This window comes from Cygnus atratus, chromosome 9 (genome assembly GCF_013377495.2).
Source record: "Cygnus atratus isolate AKBS03 ecotype Queensland, Australia chromosome 9, CAtr_DNAZoo_HiC_assembly, whole genome shotgun sequence".
Taxonomy (NCBI): domain Eukaryota; kingdom Metazoa; phylum Chordata; class Aves; order Anseriformes; family Anatidae; genus Cygnus; species Cygnus atratus.
In genome coordinates, this window is record NC_066370.1 from 4501324 (window position 1) to 4526935 (window position 25612).

Sequence of the window (25612 nt, forward strand, 5' to 3'; positions counted from 1 at the left end):
ATTGAGTAGCGATGTTTGCAACCTTTAAAAAGGAAAAATCTGATGCAGGTCTTTTTACAGACTTTTAAAACTTATGAGAATTTAACAGTGGCCTGTTTGGCATCAGATGTTTGTGGGAGCCTCGTGGAATAAGTGATTGCTGATTCAGGCTTGGAGGTTTTGATAGGATAGACAAACTATTGTTAAAGGCAGCACATACATCTGATTCTGCATTGTGGCAGTACTGTGGAATAAAGGACCTTTTGAGTCCTTTGCAGGCTTTTTTCTGTGAAATGACTACAATATCAGTATACATGAAAGTGCAGTCTAACTTCCTCAAGATGTACTTCTGCTTTGCTTTGAGTTCAGATGTTTGTGTTCAAGCTGTATCTTTGAATCACTAGCATTAGAGCCGCAGTTTGTGGAAGTTTTCCAACTAGTGGCTTGTTACGAACAGACATCTCTCCTGCCAATGATGGACTTGATCTCTTGCCCGTTCCCCAAGAAAGGTAATGTTCAGATAAACTGGAGTACATTAATACATTTCCTCTCTTTGGACGTTGGTTTCTAACTATCTTTTTATGAAACTGGGTGCTGGGTGTAAGCACTATTGAAATTATTGGGATTTTGCTTTTAATGCTTTTTTTTTTGAACCGCCTTTTTTTTTTTCCGAGAAGCACCAGCAGAAACAGAAATTCAGCTTTTGCTAAAATCTGCTAGAATAGAAGGCACGAGTGTGACAACTGGATTGCAGCCATGCAGTTCACTTTTCTAATATATGGCCGTTAGAAGAAATCTGGGAATGAGCTTGCAAGAACATTTGGGTTTTGATACTGTATTCAGGTTTGTGGAAGAGGATCACACAAAAGCTTTGCTGTTAGTGGGATCTGGAGAGTTGTGTAAATCTATACTGGATGATCTCTACAGGGTGATTGGGATTATAATTCTCTAACAGAGTTTTTAGAGATGCTTTGGTACAAAATTCCAAGAGGTGAAAAAGTGGTTTAGTGGCACCATGAACTAATTTTATTTATTGCTTGTTTTTTTTTGCTTTGTTTTGTGTTTTTTTTTTAATCTGTGTGCAAGCCTAACATAAGGAAAGAGTATGAAAAAGGTGAACCTCAAGCTCGTAATCCAAGAGTAGATCTAGTCATTGCAGTTCCTACACAACTTTGAAGGTGATACAGTGGCAGTTCAAAGTTAAACCACTTTCACTAGTGGGGAGGAAATAACTTTTTTTTCAAAAACTCTACTGTCTGATAAGGCAGAGTTATTTAAAGTGTTTACCATCTCTGATTTGCTGGAAAGCACTGATGCAAACAAGCTGGTGAAGTTTGATCTTTTTTGGAAGACGGGGCTCTTCTAACCTGATAGCTTAGAGCTTCAGCAAACCTGTTTCCCCCCGAACATCACAGATAGCAATCTAAATAGTAGCAGAATAGGAAGGTGCACTGAGCAGCAGAGTCCTTTATGTTTGATCTTAAATGGTAATAAGTTTATGCTATCATTTAAAATATACCTGTATATTTATCCCATGGAGAAGTAAACTCCTTGAAATTACCTTTTATGAATCTTTCTTGTGCTTCCCAAGTAGATTGGTGTGTGGTTTAAGTGGCAGAAAGTTCTATGTTGCACTTAACTTCAGTGAATTTGGAGCAAATATTGCAACTATTCCTTCATTTTTGATAGCATTTGAATTAAAAGTAGAAGAACTATCCCATTTTTTCTTTTCCTGAACAGATCTGAATTATTAGATGTAATGCTTATCTCTAACGTACAGAAATGTTTCCTGACTGACCAACAACCAGCAATGCTATATAATACCTTCCCAAACTAGTGGCTGGAGATTTGCCTGACTTATATAGATCATATATTTGTTTAAATGTGGTAAGCAATTAAATTGCAGTAGAGAGAGACAAAAAAAAGTCATGTTGGCTGAGAGATTTTTGATTAGCAAGGGGAGAAGATGGCATAGGTAGGTGTTGCTTTGAGAGTCTGCTTTGTTTGAAAACAGAATGGCATTTTTGTGAAAGAAAAGCTGAAAGGCTTTTACTTGGATCGCTGTCTGCAATTGCTGCCTAAATAGTTGACTTCATTATCAGTACTTGTAAAATGGCTTGTTCAGGAAGACTTTAGAAAATCATTTCCCTGAAGAGGCACCAATGTAGCAGATGCAAATTAAGAGGAAAATAACTGACCTTTCGATATTACAGGTAGGAGAATGAGCAAGGTGTGTGTGTGGAGGGGAGGGGACGTTCAATTTCTGTGCTATTGCTTCTGGAAGATAGGGAGCTAAGAATTTCTCAATGTGTGTGTGATCTGTTTTTGTTTTTTTAGACAGACATTGATATATCTGTCAAGTTTTGGATGTGTACGTATCAGTAGGTTAGTGACTCTGTTATCAGGACAGTGACAAAGTGGTGAATGATGGGGGTATTTTTGGAATGAAAACCTTTGGTTTTTAACCAAAATTCCTGAAGACTAGGGGGATGGGAGACGGTGTTTGTTTCGCTTTGTTCTGTTTATCATTGTGTTTGACTACAAATGCAATCTAGTCTTCAGTGTCCTTCCTCTCCTTACTTTGTGGTTTTTGGGTGGATGGGGAGGGAGAAGGGAGATATACCAGGGTGGGTTATGGTTTTCCTTTATGCTGTCATACCATTATTTTTTACTTATTTATTTTCAAGGGTGCTTTTATGGTATTGCTAGAATCAAGGGTATTTTCTTTCTCTACAGTAATTCTGGGAGAAGTATTTTTATTTCTTCCTCAGCCTTTTTCTTTAGGTGTAAAAGGCTAGATCAAGTCCTTCTCATATAAAGTAAACCAGAAGTATCTTTAAAAATCACATTTTAAATTTGCTTTAATTAAAGTGGATTTTCTTTCAGTTGGGTGATGGAGCTTGAGTAGATCAAACTTTATGCAATACCATCAGCAACTTTGTTGCTGTGTTTCTTTGAGCCTGTGCCATCCCAGATGCTGCTTTATCCAGATAGCATCATATTTCGAAGCACTTGGTTTCAGTAAATAACTGGGATTGGTGAAACACAATTGTAAACTGTTTCACACGAATCACTAGATAGCAATGGACAAAAATTGTTTTGGTGTTCTGTTGACACTTTGTTATAACATTTTCTTTCACTGATTTTTTTTCTGTGCTGGTACTGTTCTTATTTAGTGTATTTACTGAAGTACGTATAGTCTGAATAACAGATCAGGGTCATGCATGTTCTGGTTAGAGCCTTATACGTACCCTATAACAAGTTATTCAATCTTGTGCAGGGGAACCTTGTTCAATACAGCTGTTAATTTTGGAGATTTAAGGGATTTAGTAACAACATCTGTAAGCATTTGAATCTTGGGCACATAATTATTTGGCCTTTTGTACGTTGCGGTAAATAAAGAATACCTAGTTAGCTCAAGCAGATGGCTAAATGAGATTGCTAGCTCTGTGTCAGACATTATCATCTTTTATGGTACAAATTGATTTGGAGTCAGGTTAAGCAGATCAGTGTTTTAGTATGACTGGTGAGGTGCTGACCAGCATGTTAGTATGGGAGGAAAATTAATTTTCATTATTATGCTGTGGAGGAAGAGTAGGGAAGACTCACAGCCACAAATACCTGCATGGAATCTGGAGTTGGGTTCTGTGGATTTGCGGGTGTAGAGGAGAAAACATTAAGCCTTTACAAGTGATAGTTTTCATAACTATTTCTTGAAAAACCTACCAGTTTCATCTGTACTGTTTTGATAAAAAAAACAATGTTGGAATCAACAAAATGTGGCAGAAGCAGATGCTGCTTCTAGAGCTATAACTTCTGAAGGTAACTTTATCTTGATTCTAAACAATGATGTCCTGTTTTATTGTTACAGATGACTATGGATGAGAAGTATGTAAACAGCATTTGGGATCTCCTAAAAAATGCCATCCAAGAGATCCAGCGTAAGAATAATAGTGGTCTCAGTTTTGAGGAGCTATATAGGAATGCCTATACAATGGTGTTGCATAAACACGGAGAAAAACTCTACACTGGACTGAGGGAAGTGGTCACTGAGCATCTCATAAACAAGGTATGTCATTTTTATGATCTGAAGTCCCTTATATGGAACCATTCTGTTCAGTTATTTAAGTGACTATAATCTAATGTTACTGTGTAACATTTCGTTGAAACTGTTCAATTGATACGCTAAAAAATGGTGGTTTAGAGCTAACTTCCTGCTGCTTAATTTACTTCGTGTTCCAGATAGTTTTTGTTACAAGTTACAGATGGAGGGCACACCGTAGGAAGTTTTTGAAAGTGGAAGACAGGAAACAACTCGAGCTAAAGCATCACTGCTGCGATGCAGCCATGCCGTTTTGTTGTTGTCTTTTTCTGAAAAAGCATTTTGAAGGCATCTTGTGACTTTCTCAGAGCTCAGTTTGGTTTGTTTTTCATCTGTGAAGCAAAATAAATACCTGTGCAACAACCTGTTTGTTACGGGCAAATGAACTAATTCACAAGTTAATGAGAGAGTTGTGCTAGGATTACACAGTTTCGAGAGGCAGTGGGCAATATGCAAAAACACAGCTCAGCAGCAACAAAAGTCCTGAGCAGTCTGCATTCTATTGTTTCAACCTTATCAAAGCCATGTAATTCAGTCAAAACGACACACAGAAATTTTCTGTTTCTGAAGATGTGTATCATCTCAGAAAAGGGCTCTTCACATCTTGTGTTAAACCACGGAACCATCTCTCTAGCTTTGGTGGGAAGAATTTAGGGTTGATGGTTAAGTGTGTTACTGAAACCAAGTTGAAGCTCACTTTTTATGAATCCGGATAATATTTAGAGGTAATAGGATCTGAAGTCTAGGGAAGATGCTGTACTTCTTGTGGTAACATTCAGACTTCCTATCTTTGGAAAGAAATGCACGGCCACTTTGATCCCATATACTGTCTGTGGGTTCAGATGGAGTGTCAGATTTTTGTCCTCTTATTACAACTTTTAATTAGGAAAGTCATCTGACATTGTGTATCTTGGATGTTTACTTGTGGCAGGAGTGCAGAGGGTGGATGGGAGGTTTACACCTAAATAACGGATAATGCTCAGGAAGCTTTTTGTGTCTGTTACCTGGAGATGCTGCTGTCACTATGCATGGAAGTGCTGTTGCTGTGGCACAGGTGAAAATCAGTTTTTTTCTAAAATCTTAGTTTTCAAAGGTATGGTTCTGATAAGCATAGTCTAAAACCGACTTTGTGTTGGTGTGTGTTGTTTTTTTTAACCATTTGCATGAGAGGAAACATCCTGTGTGAAATGGCTAAATATTTTATGACTCTAATTGTAGCGCATTTGAGAGTCTCGAACACTTCTGTTTTCATAATACCTACGTTCCTGAGGCTTTCTGTGCCTTGTTTGTGTATATGCCTGTGTTTTTATCATCTACATTTGATAATAATTAGGACACTAAACTTTTTTTCTTAGGTTTGAGTTTATCCTGGTTTAATTTGAGGAAAGCTGCTTGTCTTTATTTCTAACTATTCTATTTAAATTATCCATATGCAAAAACACTATTCTGAAGCATTAACTGGCAAAGTCACAAAAGAGCAGGAGGTCCTGTGAGTTTGTGCTATCACTGCACTGCCTGAGAGGCTTGTACAGATACTAGTATAGAGAAACGCCTTTCTAATGCTTAATCCTAATTTTTCTGTTGCTTTAATTTTTTTTTCCTGTGCTATAGTACTCTGATCTTTAACATGATTAATCAATTATCTGTGTGCATGGGTAACAGAAAAACAGATGAGCAAAAGTTTTGTTTTAAATAGAAGGAATAAATACTGAGTTTTAGTAGCTAAATGCCCTAAGGTTAAAATAGCTATATTATTCAGATGTCTGATAGTGCCTTCCTATAAGTTAAATAATCCTGGGATAAAACTTAAAAAAATAAAAATAAAAATAGTGGGGATTCAAAGCCTTGTCCCTTTTGGTGGACTTTGCTTGAGGATGTTATGTTTACATAGTAATAGCTGGAAGTATGGGAAAATAGTTCATTGTTTGTTAAGAATAGAATCAGTTCTGAAATGGCATCTCATTATTGTTAGTACTTGTTATAAAATAGATAAAACAATGCTTTTGTTTAACCTCACACTTCATGCAACAGAAATTTTAGAGGAATCGTGTGTTTTCAGTGGCTCTTTCCAAGAGCATTTCTCTGTTAGATGTTAAGTAGCTAGTTAACAATAAAGGTTTTAGCCACAAATCTCTGTAAAGTTATATTCAGAGAATCAAAAGTGCTAGAGTATAGAAGAGGGGAATTTTGCCAGCTGAAATGTTGTTCATGAAAACTGTTTAACTTCATCAAAATGAAAATTTTCAGAAATGGTTAGGTTGTAGTAAAGAACAGGCAGGCAGTGTTTATAAGGAACAAAATGCAAATTTTGAATTGCAATGAAACCTTCAAACAGAATTGCTACTTTTTGTTCATGTCTTCTGGTTATCTTCCTGCAAAAAAATTGCATTCCTGTAGTATTCCAGTTATGCGGGTTAATGAAGAGTAGATGCAGAGACTAAGCAGAGGCATTGTATTCAGATGTTTTTAAAAAATAGTTGCCAAGCTTGGAAAGCAAAAGTTTATTTATGGTGAGGTATTGTTAAGAGCTCTATTTATCCTCTATGCTTGTGTAATTGCTAGATGAAAGTTGTACTTGCCCATTATTTTTATTAGAAAGAAACTCCAAAGAATAATATTTAATGTCTAAGCAAGAAAGCATAATGCCATGTGCTGTCTTTACAGCCTGTTGAATTGTAAATAAAGTGATAGGTGCAAACACAGTACAAGCATACAAGATAAAAGCACATAGGCAGGTTCCTGTGAAGGGTGCTTGGTTTTGAACTTGCAGACCCCAGCAGCCTGTAGTTAGGATCACCGTGCTTGGTGAAGGACGTAGGAAGCCAAGGAGCTTACTCCACGTAATTGGGAGGAGTTAGCTGTCTTCAGCAACTGAGTATTTACCACAGAATAAAAACATTATAAAACTTGTCTTTGCTTGTATATTGACATTATTATTATAGTACATCTAAAATCAAGTTAAAAAATGAATAAAATGCACTGAAACCTTTTACCTTAATTCAAGCATGAAACAGGGTGCATTTAATTCTTGTGCATCTGAGGTTTCACTGATTGTTCCTTTTCTTGTCGTTTGGCGTTGCTGTAGCTCGATGTGGACACTTCACGTCTTGATCCTTGTCTGTTCCTTCAACACATAAATGTTGTAAAAGTATTTGAAAAAGCAACAACAAAATGCCAACAAAGCTTAGTTTGCGGCTCTTTAACATCACTTACTAGAATAGAAAATCCTGAAGTTTGCAGGATAATGTTTTTAAAATTCCCTTCATTTCGATGAGCATTTCAGTCTGAAATCCAGACTCAAAACAATTCTATAAATTGTGTGTGAGGCAGAGGGATTGATTGATTGATTTGTTGGCCAAGCCCAATAGAGTATTTTTTTTTGGTAGGTGATAATGCTGCCAGAGTATTCTGCACATCAAAGATTCAGAAACACCAAGGACTGTTCTACACTTAAATGGGCTGAAACACGCTGGGTCGGGGAGATATTAGAGCCTTACTGAAAAGGAAGAGATTCTTGGGATACGGGAAATCTTATCAAACACTTCCCTTGCTGCCTGTCATTGGCATGCCAGAGTGCTTTACAGCATAGTCTGCTGATACAGCTGATGGAGTTTATCAATGGCAGTGCATGTTATCTCACAGCAGTAGTAACGAAAGGCATCCAAGAAAGCCCTTTGGTAAGGAGCACAGAGCCAGTCCTTGTGGGGTCGTTGCTGGATGCAGGGGGAACGTTAGGGAGTGCTGGGGCAGGTTTGGATGAAAGGCAGCGTGTCTGCTCTGGGGCTCTCTGCGATCCTTGGCAAGCTTTAACATTTGCTGTCGTGGTGCTGCAGGGAGAAGACGGGTATCTCCTCCAAGGGAATTCAAGAGATGATTTCCACAGTGTCTTTGATTTACGTGGGGAATTATGCATGAGGAGTTGTGTAGGAGATGAATTAGTGAGCTTTAGGGTCTGCTGTACACTTGGCTGACAAGATATGAAGTATTGTCTACCCTTATCTTTCTGTCCTTAATATTTTAGGATGTTCTTGTGTGAGTCTTCAATTATATGGAGGGCAAAAGGGTGAGATGGAACAGACACAAAGCGAGTGAAGTTCAGAGTAATCAATGGTTTTCAGTGTTTTGTGTTTTTTTTTCTTTTATCTAAAGGTTGGTAGCTGCGTGGTTGAACAAACATTTCTGGTAACATCACAATCAACCTGCTAACTTAGCTGAAACTTGAATATTTTAGAATACTGTCTTTTGATTTTGGGACTGTTGCACTGTTTGGACTTCTGTACAAGATGAAATTCTGTAATAAAAGTTCTTGGACCTTGAGGTCTTAGGTTAGAAAATGCCTTCCTATACTGCTGCTCCCTGCAGAGGGCTCCGTCTGTGTGAGCCTGTCCTTAGAGTACTGCAGATCACATCCTTGGACTCGTCACGCTGCTGCATCAAGACGCTGTAAGACAGAGAATGCTAGGCCCCGAGCCTGCTTTGTGTACACTTAATAGAGAGTTACTTAAAAGTATTGAAAGCTTATGCCAGCAAACTATTCTTAAGAGATTTTGTATGTGCGTGTGCTGTATTTCCTAGGAGCCATGTCCATTATAAAATATAATTGAGCCTAGAGTCGTAAGCAAGATTTCCTAATTGCAAATATAAGACCTTACATAGATTATGAAGCTGCTAATTTACTTTGAGACTGTACCTTGGCAGTCCTATTCATGCTGGATATGCCTGCCAGTTTACTGCGTGACTGCAGAGATGGTTACAGAACTCACTACAAGCTGAGTTAATTGAACCTAACATTCTGCTGATGAAACTTTCCAGACTGAAATTTTCTTAAGGCTTTAGAAGAGCAGCAGCTGTCTCTGAAGGGCTTCCTTCTGTATAGAAAAGTGTCGATGTCCAGGTTTTTTTTTTACACTGAAAGTCATTTATTCACCGAAGCAGTTTTATTCCAGGCTCTTGCTTGGCTGTGGTGTGTTGTGCTTTATAGTATTCTTCCTGTAATAGGGTTGCATTCATGACCTGTACAAGGAATGTATTCAACACGTGGTAACTGGACAGCTGATGTAAACAACAATTGGGGTGTCTTTCGTAGCAACTACAAGAACTTTTTTCCAAACCTGTCTGCAGCTTAAAATAAACTGAGGAGAGTGTCATTGGGAAGTTTTCCAGAGAGACTCTGAGGGTAGCTTTGTGCCATACAGCCCCATCGCTGGACTTAAAGCATGTTTTCAGAAAGCTGCATGGCACAGTGCATGGGGCGAAGGTAAGGTGGTGCGGATCCGAGAGCTTTCATGTCTGCTTGGAAGCAAGTCGTCATCGCTACCTGGAGGTGAGCACCCTGTTTGTTTACCAGCTGACACGTGATTTGGCACTGGCTAATCTAGTAGGATTATTGTGATGGATGTGTGTAATTATAAAGGCACAGTAGCTCTATGTTGTAGAGATCTTTGAAGCGTCCTATGATGGTCTTTCATACACTTGAGTAAAACTGATCCCTACTCCGATTCTCTATACTTGTAAATGAATTGTGCTTTTCGTTTTCCTTTGTTAAGTTTTACTGCTGTGGCTGATCCACAAAAGAATTGCTTTTCAAGGTTTCTTCATATTGATTAAGGAAGTGAAAGCAGAGATGTCATGCTTCTTTTTCTTTTTCTTGGAGATTTGGCTTACTCTTTACAAGGCTGATGAAGTTTTTAAAGCACGTTTCTATTTTAGCTAAAAGCCACGTAGATGGGATGACAGCAGCACATACGTTTGGGAGACTGAAGGGTAAATGACAGTCACTACCAGAAAGAATGAGCCAGCTAGGCAGCACTGACTGTGAATTATACCTGCGTCTTGTGTTTTCGAAAAGCAAGGAGAGGTCTTGCAGAGGAATGTCTGCAGAGCAAGAATTGGAAGATTTCAGAAAACCTTGAACAACTTGCAATCAAACCTAGTTTCAGTTACTGTTAAAACAGGGTGAATATTACTGGGATGAGCTTTTGCAGCTTATTGAGAAGAGACCGTAGTGTCTGGATGAAATGCCATGCTGTGTTTTTGGTTTGCCTGTCTAAGTTGTTGGAGTGTATATATAGTTGCATGCCAGACTGATTTTATTTTTTGGTATACTGTGTTTGCCTAGTAACTTAATAAAGCTTAAATGACACAATGATGTCTCTCGGGTGTGTGGGTGTTTGTGTGTGTGCAAGGACTCTGGGATGTGGGTTGGTGGATCAGGAGCTGGCCAGAGCCTTCTTGGAGTCTTAACTATCAACTTGGACCAGGACTGTTGCTTCTTGGCCCCTGAGCATGTCTCTCTTGTAAGGTATAGGGCACGTAATGTGACGTGAAGCACAGATGGGGGGGAGGTTGTACTGCAGGATGATTTGGAAGGAGATCCTCCCCAGCACTGCAGTAAGCTGCTGGCAGCGGTTGAGTGTTGGTTCTGGGCTCTTCCTGTCGCAGCAAGTGGTCGCGGTTGGAGAGCTGCATGGGCAGCAGCCCCAGCCATGGTGACAGGTCGGCACGTACAGGCGGGGGGAGCGATGGCATCACAGATGCACCGGCAGATTGTCCCAAACTGTTGAGATGTATTTGCAATGAAGTTCTTCCAGTATGCAGAAAACAGTAGCCTTTGGTCTATTTTTCTAGTAAATTAGTTGTATTTTGAAATGAGAGGAGCAAAGAAAATGTTGCTCTCCAGTAAAGAAAACAAGTGTTCCCAATTTTGCTAATGTTTAGAACGTGGTCTGACACAATCAACAGCCTTCAAACTGTCTGTTTGGAAGGCAGCAGTCTCTAAAAGCGTTTAGCAGTTCTATAAACCTTTATTTATTGAACCATTTACATGTTAAGTACAAATTTGAGCATTCTTTTCAGTCCCCTCTCTTACCACGATGGCTTGCATAGAGCTACACAAAAATCCAGCTGTGTGGATAGGGCTTTAGTGGGCTGTAAGAACTTGAAGCTATACCCCATTTGCACTTACCACAGATGAGGGTCCTTCTAAAAGGATGTCCCTCATCTTTGCATGCATGCCTAGAGTTCCGTAGGCTACTTCTATTGTTCTTTATTACCTATTTAGCCTGTTGACTTTCCTCTTTTGGAGGTAAGGTTGAGAAAAGGTTTCTCCAAATTTGTTTTAAAACTTTGATTTTATGTCATTATTACAAGTAAAACTAGATTTGTTTTATCCTGCGTGGAGGATGTGTACAGGTTGATGTTTAGTTAAAGCTGACTTCTAGCAAACAAACTTTTTGATCTTTAAAAGGTACCAGGTTGTTTTTGCTTGATTATTTGGTTTTTGTTTGCTTTTGCGTTTTCTTCCTAACAGATATCTGTTGGTTGTTAGTTTTTTTCCATGACAGGTTCATTATAAAGGAGGAAAAAAATGAGTATTTTCTGCTGGCTGGGAGTGGAACGTACTCTAACTCCTGGAGGTTTATTGGCCATTCATTTACGTGCCTGGACTGTATGTGTCTTTTGGGGGTTATCGTAAAGCAGAGGATGGATTCACATGATTTGGGGGTAATGCCAGAGGGCTGGATGTATTCTTTATGCTATTTCAAAATTCAATTCACACATTTTGTTAAATCTGGAGTATGTATATATATGTATTTTTACATCAGGTTTATCTTTTACAGGAGTTGAAAGCTTGAGCACTGCTAGTACATGACTGCTGCATGAAAATCAAAATACAAAACCAGATATTCTTTTTGATTAGTAGGGAGTAGTAATACCAGAAAGTAGCAAAGCCTGAAGTTGATGGGATGAACAAATCAACTAGACAATGCATTAGTAAAAATGGTGATGATTTTTTTCTTGTTCCCTGAAGTCTTGTTAGCAATTTCGGACTATTAATACGAGAGTCTGGTCTTTACTGAGTGAATGTCTCCTTTCAGAACTGCTATTTGCTGCAACTATTTGCTGCTCTCTTGGCTTGTTTTTCTAACCGTCACCATGTCTGATTTTCTACCTGTGCTTGTTTCTGCTTACAACATCTACTGGTACTTCCCAATATTCTGAAATGACTTGTGATAGTAAAGTTAACGTTAATTGAAACAGTAGAGCATAGGAAATTAAACCTTTAAGAAGTTATATAAAAATATTTCTAACATTTGAAATTTCAGATATTCCTTTGAAATTTAATATCCATGTTTATTTTGTTGCTCTTGTTTTCACACTGTTTTTTTTCTTACTTATATAAAGCCTTATTTTTCTCCTGAAGTTATATACAAGGGTATATGCAGGGCTGGCCAGCACCCAGGAAAAATACGAACGTGTTTGTGATATTCAGAGTTCACAGAAGAGAAGAATTATTGTTTTCTGAAGCAGAGCTTGTTAAGATTTAAATGATGAAGGGGAAACTGACTTGGTTTTATGACAATATATTCTTTTTCACTTCAGGTGCGAGAAGATGTGTTAAACTCCTTGAATAACAACTTCTTACAGACACTAAACCAAGCATGGAATGATCATCAAACAGCAATGGTGATGATTAGAGACATTCTGATGTATATGGTGGGTGTTCTGCTTTTTTACATGTTTAATGTGATGCTTACTTGTTTTTTTACAACTGTAAACAATTGAGGTGGAGGGATAAAAGTAAGGCATGCTGAAGTCTTAAGATGATTCTTTTAATCCCTTGTTTTGAATTCCATATGTATATGAGACCATTATTACAAGTATGTGAAAAATTATAATTAGGTGGTTCTTTTCTCATCGCTAGGAAAGAACATCTGAAAACTGGTTGAATTTTGCAGTTCTTAAAAGATTCTGGCAGGCTACAAATGTTAATTTCATGTTTTTATCCACCTAGTGGTGGTTTCTTCCTGTAGAAAGCGTGGTGGTGTAAAGCCTGCACAAATGACATTTGTCATTCTTTAAATTTTTTGTGAAGAAGATAGCTTTGCTTAGGTACAGTTTGTGTCCTAAAGTAAGGGTTGAATTCAAACTGAATGTTTTGCTGTTCATATGGAGCTTGGCACAGAATTAAGCAACATACAATCTTTCGTTGGATGGTTGTAATTTTACAAGGGGGGAAAAAAAAGACATTCCTAACCTGACAGCTGACGGAAACGGTCGTTTCTGAAGAGAGAGGGCCTTGTATCTGGATTGTGTTATGCTTTACACAGTACGTGTATGTTTAAATTCCCAGAATGGTGGGCATACTCTGAGGATGTAGGAGAGTATATTTTTACACACTTTTTAGCCAAAGGGTTAACTTCAGAAGGAAAAGAAATACATGTTGAGAGACTGTTTTTTAATGTAAAAATCTCTTATTCCAAAGTATCACACTAAAAATAGTACTTTGTGCAGTATTGCTCAGGGAGGGATAAGGTAGTGCTTCATTTTTTATTATCAAAAAAGATTTTTGACTGAGATTATACCCTTATCTACTTAACAAGGGGAATTAAGTTCTTGCAGCAATTAAAGATCTCACAGTATGAAACTGAACCTATCTAAATTAGCTGTGAAGAAATCCTGTTGGTTAATAAGCTACTAAATGCTAAAGAATTTTGAGTAATTATTGTAGCTACATAGCTCAAACTTTTTTTAATGGATTTACTGGCTTTTTTTTTTAGTTGGAAATAGACCACAAGTCTAAATATAGAGGGCCGGATAAAATGCTTCAGTGACACTTAGATCTGTGTGCCTTATCTTGCCAAAAGGAAGATTTAGAGATTATTTTGTGTAGTGAAGATATATTGCCTTCACTAGGAGAAATGCTGAATTCTCTAATCTGTTAGTGAAGGAAGAATAAAAACCAATTGCTGTTAAGTGCATCTGGATAAATTCAAATGGAAAATAAGACAAATAATACCCAGAAAAATGGTTAATGAGTAGAATAATCAACCAAAACTAGTGATGAGTTTCCAGAAACATTATAAGATGGAGCCTCATCCATGGAAGTGTTCAAAGCCAGGTTTGGATGCTGCTTTGAGCAACCTGGTCTAGTGGAAGGTCCCTTCCAACCCGACCCGTTCTGTGATTTTATGGAATCCAGAGCTTTCCAGGGGGAGTACCTGCTATGTTTTAGCCATGTACTATTTACCTTTTCAGTACAGAAGATGCTGGATTCCACCAGAACTTCAGAAGATGGAGATCTGAAGTGCAAAATGGACTTAATTCTAATTCATACAGAATAATAAACAAATTTAAATATCTCTGGAATATATAGCTAGCATGGAATTACCAGTGAAGGTCGTTTTAGATTAGACTTCCATGTGCTGTTTGACAGTTTTTAATTATTTCAAGTAGGTGTTCTGCTGAGGCCTCCACTTGACTATTTGTCTCCCTATAGGCTTTTACCTTGTACCTAAATGAGACCCAAAGTAACAGAACAGATACATCTACTATAAATATTTTCATAGTATAAGAGTAAATGTTAATAATTTTTTTTCAAAATGCTCTTATAAACTTCTCAAACTTCAGGAGCTCTTATGTGTGTTTGTTAACCATCTATAATATAACATGGCTTTATGATTATTAATTTAATTTTTATTAGATAGAATTATCTAAAGCAGGGAGCTGATAAAAATGGGCAGACTCTGGCCCTTTCTTTGAATTGGAGAAGCCTAGGACACATTTTCAGAGAAAATACACACTTTGATACAAATCGAAACATAAGGTATGCTATAAAATTGGACAGGCCTCAAAGACTTGCAGTTTCACTTTTGTCACTGGAACATCCTGTTGTCAACATAATTCTGTTTATTAGAATGAGATTAGGAGCAGGAAACTTCAAGTCTTAAGTATGCACTCATTCAAAAAGCTTGAAAAAGCTGCTGGTACCACAAAATTATACGATGGAGGGACATCTGTCAAAGATAAGACCTTACTGCTCTAAAATAAAGCACTTTATAAAGCAAGTCTTGCTATTCTATGGGATGAGTCTGAATGAAATGTGGTTTTATAGCAATGTTCTTATGCCAGAGTAGTTTGTGTCTTTAATCATGCACAGCTAAAGTTATTTAAATAAAAATGTGGGCCTTTTTGTTGTTGTTTGTTTTTAAGATAAAATAAATCACTGCATAAACACAGTCACCAGGCACTGTTAACTGACATGCTTGTGTTCTGTCCGGAGAAGTATATGCAATTACGTTTATAATAAGGGATAACCCAATCCTTCTCTTATTTTGTAGGCCATCCCAATTGCTTACCCATCAGTTTCAGGAAATGTACCTATTGGTACCCAAGAAGCCACAGTTTGACGTCAGTGAAAGTATAACATTTAACGTCCTCTTGAATTCTAATCTTACTCTCTTACAATCTTGCTTCAACCTAGTGATTGTACATCCTAAACTAAGCTGTATCTGTTTTAATACTGTTTGTTTTCCAGTTTATTTTGAACCATTAGCTCACTTACGATATAATTCAAAACAAACACCTGTCCAACACACATCTATCCTTGTCTTCTGTTCGGATGTGCCACTTCTAAAATGAAAATGAGTTCAATAGGATCGTTTTAGGAAAGTATGTTTTGTAACGTTATAGTTTGTGCATTATTATGGTACTCATTTGTAGACTTAGAATCTTTGCAATTTGAGGTTTACGGCAGAACTTCGTTTACATTCAGAACCTCCTCTTCAAGACACTGTAAAGCTTGCACTGCAATTGCATTTGAAAAAAAAAAGTATAACCTTGTCTCTTGCGTTAAAGTCTGCTTGTTTTCATGTCTGCTATATAATGTAGCTCTAGTGTGAGGTTTTGCAACCTGGAAATGCACAATGAAGGCAAATCTAGGTTTCTTGAGATATTCCAGTTTCTGCGATGGAATTTCACGTATACATAGCTGTGCTGTTTTTTGTATTATATGTGAACTAGCACGCGTCCTTTCGGTTTGTGTGTAGGCTACAATAATCAGTGCCAGAGAAGATGTAACACACACTGTAAATTCATGGCGCTGTCCGCACAAGCAGTGAGCACTGAAGTAGCGAAGTTGTGTGAAGTAGCATCATCGCGGAGCGAAGTTCTAAGACGTTAACTAATCTAAGAACTAAGACATTCCAGTAGTGAAGTCATGCACTGTTTGTGTATATTCGAAGTGCAGTCTTGTTTATGGCTGTGGTGTAGGTAAGCATACCTACAACAGTTTTTGTTTAGCTGCTGTATGCAACCGTAGCAGTGGAGATGCAGTTAGTTGTTTGGTCTTTTAACTTACAAGAGTGTGAGTATTCCTGGAACATTGTGCAGAAACTGGGCTGTACTGGATTCTCTGGTGTCCCTTCTTCACTACTTGTACTTGCTAAATTTAAAGCAATTTCAGGTATGTAAGCACAGCAGCCACACCTCTAGCTACATACAGGCATACGCATAGGTGGTAAACTGTGTCAGAAATGAGCAATTGCTCTTGTGAATGCAGTTGTGTATTTTGAAGAGTATTCCCCTCGTGCGCAGTGGATGAAGCCGGTGCCTTGATTTAAGCTAGCAGTGGCTGGTCGGCCGTGCAGGTTGTGACCTCGGGACATAAGACTCTCATTGCTTGTGGCTCACACAGGAGATAGTAGGGAGAAGTGGTCATTTTATTTTCAGAACTGGGATTAAAGACGCCTGCTGTATACGACGGTGTCCAAAGGCTGAACATCATCCAGGCAAAGTATCTGTGCAGAGGTGGTGCAAAATGTGGCTGTTGATGATGTGCAGTAGGTAACTTGTTTCAGCTGAGATCAGAGTTATTCTGCAGCGTAAGCAGCACTGTAGTTTCTGAATAATTGCCGTCTGAAACTCCACCCTTGTCTCCTGAGAGTTATTCTTACCTTTTAAGCACCTGCTGCGTCTCCCCATGGGAAGTGATTGCTGTTCAGTAGCATGTAGCCTTGTCAGTCAAACCTGTTCCCAAATGAAGCTTCCTGTCTCCGAGGTTATTTTTCTGTAGGTTGGAAGAGCTTCCAGTAAACAATAAAAGGGTCTGTTACCAAGGGAGAGCAAATCGGCAATATCAGAAACATTAATGCTGTTACTTGGTTTGGGTGCTGTAGAGTGGTCTGGCTTACTAAAGAGGCATTGCTGTTACACTGAAAAAAGTTCCTAGTGCAGCTACTACTTCATTTCATAAGGGCAGTGTTTAGCATGGGCTGCCACAACAGAAACTATGCAGATGAGTCACAACCATTGCTTTAATCCATTTTGATACCCTGCTGCCTGTGCTTCAGAGGCCTGAATATACTTTGGAAATAACTTGTGGAGGAAAGAATACATACTTACATAGCATGTTAGGCACTTCTTTTTAGTTTTGTCTTGCATCTCTTTAAAAGTGTAGTTTAAGCTTGTCTTATTTCAGAATCATATTTACTTTTGTTCTGGATGTAAGTGGGGAAGTAAGGGAGTAAAATAAATAACATTATTTCCTGAATAGCAGGAAGAAATGAAAACCAATAACATTCTAAGGATGTAGACCACCATGTGTCACTGAACTGACTTCTTGACACCAAACTGAGTAAACTGTTTGGTTTGAGGCAGGGCTCTGCTTGCTTCATGAACCACGGAGTATGTACATGTGCCTGATCTGTTCCCATCCTTTGGCTTCGTTGAAATTAAGTGCTGCCTGTCTGAAGGGTGTTAGTGCAAAATCGTTCCTGAATATGGACTCCATATTTTACTTTCATCTAGTTATCAGGAGGCAATCTGTTATATAATTCCTGCATGGATAATATTTCCATGTACATTCAGCTGCTAAAATACTGAAGGCTGTAGGATCTATTCCTTCTGATTTCTTCCAATTGTGGAACTTGTATGAACTTCCAAGGAACTTCTGTGAACTTCCAATTGTGTAATTTTTTTTCCATGGTCTGAAGTATGAGGTTTTTTAAAAAAAAAAAAGTTTAGTTTTCTGTGTGTATGAGTAACTTTACAGTTCATTTCTGAGTGTGGTAAACCACTTAAGAAGTTAATCGATGGACCTAGTGGGGAAATGAGTAGTTCATACTCCCATTCCATCATTGACCTTCATTTTCTATAGAATTTGATTTGCCGTTGATTTATTTTGTTTTAGCTATGTAAATTCTCAGAAAACCTTGTCACAAGCAGATGTGTGAGGGGGTATAGAACTCTTTTTAACTTCTACTAATATGAGCATCCTGAGGCTTAAATGGTAATAAAGCAGTGTTTTCAGTAACAACCTGAACAATTACATTAGAAGAATGAATTATGTCCTTACAGAAATGAAAAAAAAAAATCATTACTGTTCATCTCGGAAATAGTTTGTAAAAACTTTAATTTTTTTGTTGTTTTAATGATCTTATCCATTACTAGATGTTAAGTGAACATACACATTTTCAGCCTGTCAGTTAACTTTATTAGTACTCCTGCTTTTCTGGAGAGTAGATGTGTTGGGGGAAAGGAATAGAAAAGGGGTTGATGAATCAAAACTTGAACAGAAGAGAGAAATTTTTGCATTTCTGCAAACAGTAATAGGAAACTCAGGGTTGCCTGCTCAGTAGAGTCCCAGTGAACTCTGTACTGTGGCGTTTGTGCTGTACAGACTTGGAATGGTGTTTTGAGCATCGGCCTGGATTTGTAAGTGTGGGTGGTAGTATAGGGCTAGTGGATGGTCGGGCAGCCTGACCCTTCTGATACATTGAGATTATGTAGGAAGATAGAATAATTCTTACGTTTCAACATAGATTTATTCTTTCTACTCTCCCCTTTCTTTTCTCTTTTTTGGGGGGAGGGCAAGGAGTTTTTGAGGAAACAACAAAGTTTCAAAATATTTGCTCAAGTTGAATGGAAGCGAATTTTTAAATGGGGGTTCAACAGAAGCCCTTATGAGCAATTTACATTACCAATTCATAAACTTTGACTGTAACTATTCTTATTTTGGATTTACTTTGTCTTCAGTTCACCTAATGGTGCTATTTCAGGAAATTTCGCTAAATATTGAGGAGGAACTGTGAACCTGAAGGGAGTGGTAGGAGTATGTATAGGAGATAGGGGAAAAAATGATTTTTTATTCATTAAAGAAGAGAAAAGGGGGTGGATGGAAGGGGATTGCATAGATAAGTAAAACCTCTTTCAAATGATGTCATGATTTTTCTCAATATTTGGGGGCTTCCCTACTCCCCAACTAAAAATGGCATGGGTTTTGGTTTGTTCTGGCATGCTTTAGTTATAAATGCTGTGCTTTTAATCTGAACAATGTAGACTTTCTATATAAATGAGATTTTTGAAAATGGGACTGATTCTGAGATTGTTATTAATTTCCTTTTATGAAGAAAGGAGAGAAGATTAATTTGATTATATCTGTACAGCACAAATATGACCAATCGCTTTCAATTTTGAATAGCCTGGGCATGATGAATTTAGAATTTCACTGTCATGTATGCCTTCATTGTAGGACCGTGTCTATGTGCAACAAAATAACGTGGAGAATGTCTACAATTTGGGTTTGATTATTTTTCGAGATCAAGTTGTACGCTACGGCTGTATTAGGGATCATCTACGGCAAACTCTGCTGGATATGATTGCAAGAGAAAGGAAAGGAGAAGTTGTAGACAGGTAAGATGTTTGTAAGTGACTGTCTTCTGTTGTAAATGATACCTATCAACTTTTGAGTGAATCAAGAGCGTACGCAACTAAGTCATTACTTAAGCAAAAATTGCTTCATAATCTGGAAAAATATTTTTCTTTGTGCCAGAGTTTAACGTAGTAGGTAGATGGAGAAGCTCATTATTAACATTTTTAATATTTGTGGTCTTTATTAAACTTTTTGTTAAATTTCTTTGTTACCACCGTGTGTCAGAGTATTTGTTTATAAAGTGGAGGTTTGACAATTCTCTGCCCCTTGCTATCTTTTATTTCCTCTGTGCTGTTGTTCAGTCTTCTTCTAGCTTTGCTTGTTTTTTGAAGTTTTGTTTTTTCCTTCTGTTTCCCTTCCTAATGTTTTAGTCCATGTGTTTCTTAGTAGTTCAGTTGTCTCCAAGCTTTAAAATCTCCTCCTCCTGTTCTCTTGCCATATTTGTAGATGTGGAGTTCTGTACCACACACTTCAGATACTGCAGCTGAAGTAACTTGAAATTTGCAAGGTTTTTTTTGTGCTTCTGCAGTTTCAGGACAGCTGTTGGGTGTGGAGATATGTAAACTTCATGCTACTTTGGCTGCAGTTCTGTGATTGTGATTGCCCAACATGCAATTTTTGAAGAGAAAAATACTTCCTGGCAACAGCTGTATAATGTCCCCTACTGCCAGAAAGTGGAATTTTTTCCTGGATACAGTTCTTTTGTTTGTGTATTTTATTGATTTGTTTCTATGCTTAACTTGCAGATATGTTTTCATTACTTCTTTTAAAAGAAGAAGAGAAATTTGTTTTGAATTGTTCAATTCAAACCTGCATATGTCATTTTCATTTTCCTTGGTTATTTTCATGTATGGTGAAATATATTCTTGTTAATAGTTACCAGAGTTGGTAGAACTTGAGACCTGCTTCCCTATCACTGTGTTTAAAATATTTAATAAACCTTGTCAACTCCTTGGTTTAGAACAGAAAGAATCTTGCTACTGTAAGCTTCTGGAAAACCTGTTGTAGCAAACAGATTTAGGATAGAGATTTTATCAGTATGTTTTAATTAAGTTGAAATCTTCTGAGTTGTTATTCTGTGTACTCTCTATCTTGTAAGCATGTTGATTTCTCAAGTTGTTAACAACTTACTTTTTGGCAGAGGCGCAATAAGAAACGCTTGCCAGATGTTAATGATTCTAGGTCTTGAAGGAAGGTCAGTCTATGAAGAAGACTTTGAGGCTCCGTTTTTGGAGATGTCTGCAGAATTTTTTCAGGTACAACAGTTTTGTAATTATCATATTCGGAATGCTTCTGTCACTGCTTGGAATTTTGAGAATTGATGGTACTTCAACCACTATTTATTTGAAAAGTAAGCCAACTTCTGTTAAACGAAATAAGAAAATGTGAGTAACTTTGAGAAAAAGTAACACTAATTTTAACAGAATTACTATAATTCAAATGTAATTGTGAGACATGGATACATGATAACATGTAAAGTAATCATCATGCTAACCTTGTGTATGCTTTGGGCTGTTTCCTGCAGCTCGGTCTATCTTCGCATTGTAAGCACAGTCTCTAGATCTAAAAGGGTTTTTTGAGATACCAGCGGCATGGAAAGTTCAAGTGGATGCAGGTTGGGAATGGAGAGCAGAGACTAGTTGTCAAACTGCCTTTGAGAAAGCTTTGCTTCCTTCATAGTCTTTTTTTTTAATTATATGTTGTAATGATATGAACTGAGTCAAGTAATTAAGTGCATCAATGTGGCTATCCAGATGTTAACCAAACACCAAACAGTGCATTTAAAATATTTCCTGAATGTTTTGGTGAGCTTGTTTCTGGGAAAAAAAGCCAGTTGAATGGTGGTTGAGTTTAATCATGCATTGATAGAAATTGTAAAAGTGTGTTAAAGGGTACGTAGGTAAGATAATTTGTCAGTCTCTTGATTCTTATGCAGGATGACTGCCTTCCTCTCATCTCTAAATGTCTTTGAAAATCAGAAGTTTACATTGCACAAGTTTCAAAAGTCATTGCATTCTGTTTTTTATTGGTGCTACGTTAAATTAAGAAAAGAAATGACCTTGAGTTTCATTCCTTAGCTCTGCCTTTAAAAATATATATATATATAAATAAATATAAATTAATAATATTAATATAATATATATATATATATAATCTTTTCTCTAGAAGACTACACTGACCAGTGTGGACAAAAATGATTTCATATGAAATAGTATGATCAGCATTGTCATTAGCAAGTATGAGAACTGTTGATCCTCACAGCTCATAAATATGACACAAGCTGATATTTGAGAAGAATTTTTACCTTTTCCTTCTCCCCACTTTTCTGTTTTCTTTTGACCTGTAGCTAAAACTCCTGTTGGTCACTGGATACTAGGTTGGTTTAGTTTGTTTTAGCATGAAAAGTTCCGTATTCATATTCCACGTATCCCCATATGTATGTAACACAATAAGTGTACTAGAACCTTTATTTTGTGTGAAGTGCGTATGTAAATCTTGGAGGTACAATAGTCTCATTTGGTAGACGTGCTGGGTGTGATTTAACTTGTTGATGAATGCTGATCTGAAATAACCAATACATTTCCTTTTTCCACCCTTAAAAAAAAGTATCTAAAATATTAATTTGTGTTAATCGCAGATGGAAAGTCAGAAATTTTTAGCTGAAAACAGTGCTTCTGTATATATAAAGAAAGTAGAAGCTAGAATTAATGAAGAAATAGAACGGGTGATGCATTGTCTGGATAAATCAACAGAAGAACCAATTGTGAAAGTTGTTGAGAGGGAACTTATTTCCAAGCATATGAAAACTATAGTGGAAATGGAGAACTCTGGGCTAGTTCATATGCTGAAAAATGGGAAGACAGAAGGTAAGACCCCATCATATGGGAGACAAATGCTTACGAAACTGCTTATTGGTTTTAAACATAGGATAAACTGAGCTTAAAGTTCGTGTTCCTATGTAATTCTGAAAATGCTTTGGTGACTTTCTTTTGCAAACATCTGAGAATGGTACTTCAGAGGCTTTTAAGACAGACTATTTTTAACTTGTTTCTCTTATTTCGGTAAGTCAAGTATTTAGTAAGAAAAGTACTCATCTTTTGTACTGATCTTTACCTGTTTTCCATGAGCTGTTTTATTCCTTTTGTGCTTCCAGTTTGTAGCTTTCAAAATTCAAAGTATTTTATTGTGTTTTGTTTGATTTTTTTTTTTTTGTTCTTTGGGGGTCAGAGGTGGCATGTTACTTGAAAAGCGCTAGAGTAAATGACTTATTTAATCAATGTATTGTGCAGCCAATTCTTGGGGAAAAGGCTTTGCTGCAGGAAGAAGTTGTCTGTTCCTTTCTTAAGGGATGAAAAACGTTCTGAGTGGTGGAAAAAGAAGGGGTCAGTCTGGTAAGGTTTTCTGCAATGCAGGGTGATACGGGACAGGCAGCGACTGGACGGAAGTTATGGAAAGAGAGAGATCTTAAAGATTCTACAGCATCGTAACGAAGAGTGATTGTAGTAGCTATATTTAGAGATCAGTCTTCATACTAAAGCAGTAAGAAAAGGAACAGACTTTCTGCTTAGATTAACGGCTTTTGTTCCTTAAAGTAGCTTCACAATTACTAGGTGGTAGTCAGAGAGACAAAGTGAGCAAATCTCTTAGCTTTAAGAAAAGGGAATTTCTTTATTGAAAAGGGAAGTGATGATACCAGACCTTTTTTTTTCTTTAATATCCAGTTAAGCTAGGCTTCAGACTGAGAGGACAAGGATATTGAAGGGTATTCGTAAGATACAAGAATTAATTTAACTTTTATGGGCATTGATTTGATTTAGTTAAATATTAGAGGGGAAATACTTGCTGTATTGTGAAGATAAGATTGTACATAAGAGATGTATAAGGATGGATTTCTCTTCTGAAAAGTCAGGTTTAAGCTAAGTCACTTCTCATAATTTTAGATACATGAAACAAAACAGTATGAATTTATGTGGCTGGAGTATTCTTTCAGGACAAAATGAATTTAAATTCACACTTGTCTTGCTGAATTTAACTCGTATTTGTGCCATTTTTTTTGCTTTACAGAAATAAGTATCTTAGTGTTGTCCTATTCGTTTCAACATAATACTTGATACTGGGATGGTACCTTGAAAGATATGTTCTTAAATACCACTGCAAAACATAGTTTTAGCAAAGCTTAAAACACACCATATTTTAAAGCAGTGGGCCTGGGGATCAGCAACACCAGATGACGTACTATAGACAATCTCAACTAGATAACTGAATGCAACCTTTGTTTTTAATTTAATTTTCTGTGGCTGCTGCAGTCAGCATGTTCTCAGGGGTAAAGGAAAGGGGACATCAGATGATTGAACTGCCTGAGCTGTTGTTACAAGATGCTTTTTATGGCTCAAGTGGGAGAACTTCTGCTGTTTGTTCTTTTTGCTATGAAATGCATGAGTTACAGAAGTACAGAATGCAGAGTGTCCTGCATAGTATCTCATTCTTCTTTACAGATCTTGCTTGCATGTACAAGTTGTTTAGCCGTGTGCCAAATGGTCTGAAGACAATGTGTGAGTGCATGAGCTCATACTTGAGAGAGCAAGGCAAAGCACTAGTTTCTGAAGAGGGAGAAGGAAAGAATCCAGTTGACTACATTCAGGTAGTTAAATATTTTTAACTTTCTTCTGTCTTTTCCACGTTCTCCAGAGTAACACGATTAATATAGTAAACCTTAAAATTGATTCAGAAGGGTTTTTTTTAATAAGCTATATTTATATTTCTATTAAAAATGTGCACGTGTTGACTTTTCAATTGTTTAGAACTCTTCTTTTACATAAGTTGCTTGGGAGCTCATGCTCATTATTTGTGTTTTTGGTACCTGCTCTTATTAAAATATTCAGGCTAATTATTATAAACACCTGGGAACTTCTTGATTTATCCTAAATGGTATTTGCCTCTATATTGAGTTGTATGCCAAGTAGCTTTGTAGCATCTATTTCATTTAATTTTCTGTAACTTTAGCTATTGATATTTATTGATCCAGTACTTCACAGCAAGATTCTTGTGATTTACAACGTTTACCTCTCACTCTTTGTTAAATTACTTAGCTTTATTCTTGGTCTCTCTGAGAGACGAACACTTCTGCATATTAAAAAGTTTTCTTTGTTGTTCTCCATCTCGCTAAGAAGTTGTGTAGCATTAATTTATTAAGATCACAAAATACACTTCAGGAGCATGTCTTCTTTTCTTTCCTCCCATTGCCTCTGAGAAGATGGTTGTATGTTCTTTAGAGTTCATTGAACTTCAAGGAAACGTTTCATAACTGAAGATGTTTTATACTTGATGTAAAAATGTTTGTGTATTCATTAAATATGGTTTTTTAAAATGTAGTTGCAGTCCTTATGTCTGGTCCTTAGGAGAAGCGTTTAATGTTGTATAACTATTATGTCTGTTTTATTTGACATCAATAACTTTACTAGAACTGGTTACTATAATAAGAAGCCATTTGAGTATAGAAACACTTTTGATTGGACTATCAATTTTCTGGCAATGCTGAAGCAAACTTCTTACCTAGTTTGGACAAGAAACACCTCTCCAAGGATTGCTAAAAAGAAGAGAAAATGCCCTTTGAAATTTTTTAGTTTTTACTGACTACAAGCTGTTAAGTTTTTGTGGTGGTATGATTTTTTTTTTAAAGGCGCAAATAATGTGGAAAATAAGTGTCTGGATTATTTTAAAGTAATTTTCACTCCCTTTAGATTCTGATGGACCTAAAAGGGTCCCTTAAGAAATTGAGCTGAGAAAGTTAAATTCTTAATTATAAAGATGCTATCAATGTTTCCTGCCACAAAGATGAATACCTGATGAAGCTGAAGAAAACTTACAACCATATTGCATGTGCTTTGGCAGAGCTGATCTGCAGCCCATCAGTATGTACCGCAACCATCTCATGAAGACGTTCTCAAGAAGGGATTGATATTTGATTACTGCTAAAACCCCAAACATGTTTAGCTTCCATTTCCATTGACACAGTGGAAGACGAGAAAAATACCTGTGAA

The 25612-nt window shown here is 37.1% G+C and overlaps 1 protein-coding gene across 1 annotated transcript in view; it reads left to right on the forward strand.

Annotated features, from left to right (window-relative positions):
* The window catches only part of CUL3 (cullin 3), a 56080-nt gene that overhangs the window by 12313 nt on the left and 18155 nt on the right, over positions 1-25612 (forward strand). The window contains exons 2-7 of the mRNA XM_035545011.1: positions 3851-4048; positions 12464-12577; positions 19392-19552; positions 20713-20827; positions 22210-22438; positions 24068-24213. Coding sequence (XP_035400904.1) covers positions 3851-4048; positions 12464-12577; positions 19392-19552; positions 20713-20827; positions 22210-22438; positions 24068-24213 — 963 coding nt within the window. The remainder of the gene's footprint in view (positions 1-3850; positions 4049-12463; positions 12578-19391; positions 19553-20712; positions 20828-22209; positions 22439-24067; positions 24214-25612) is intronic.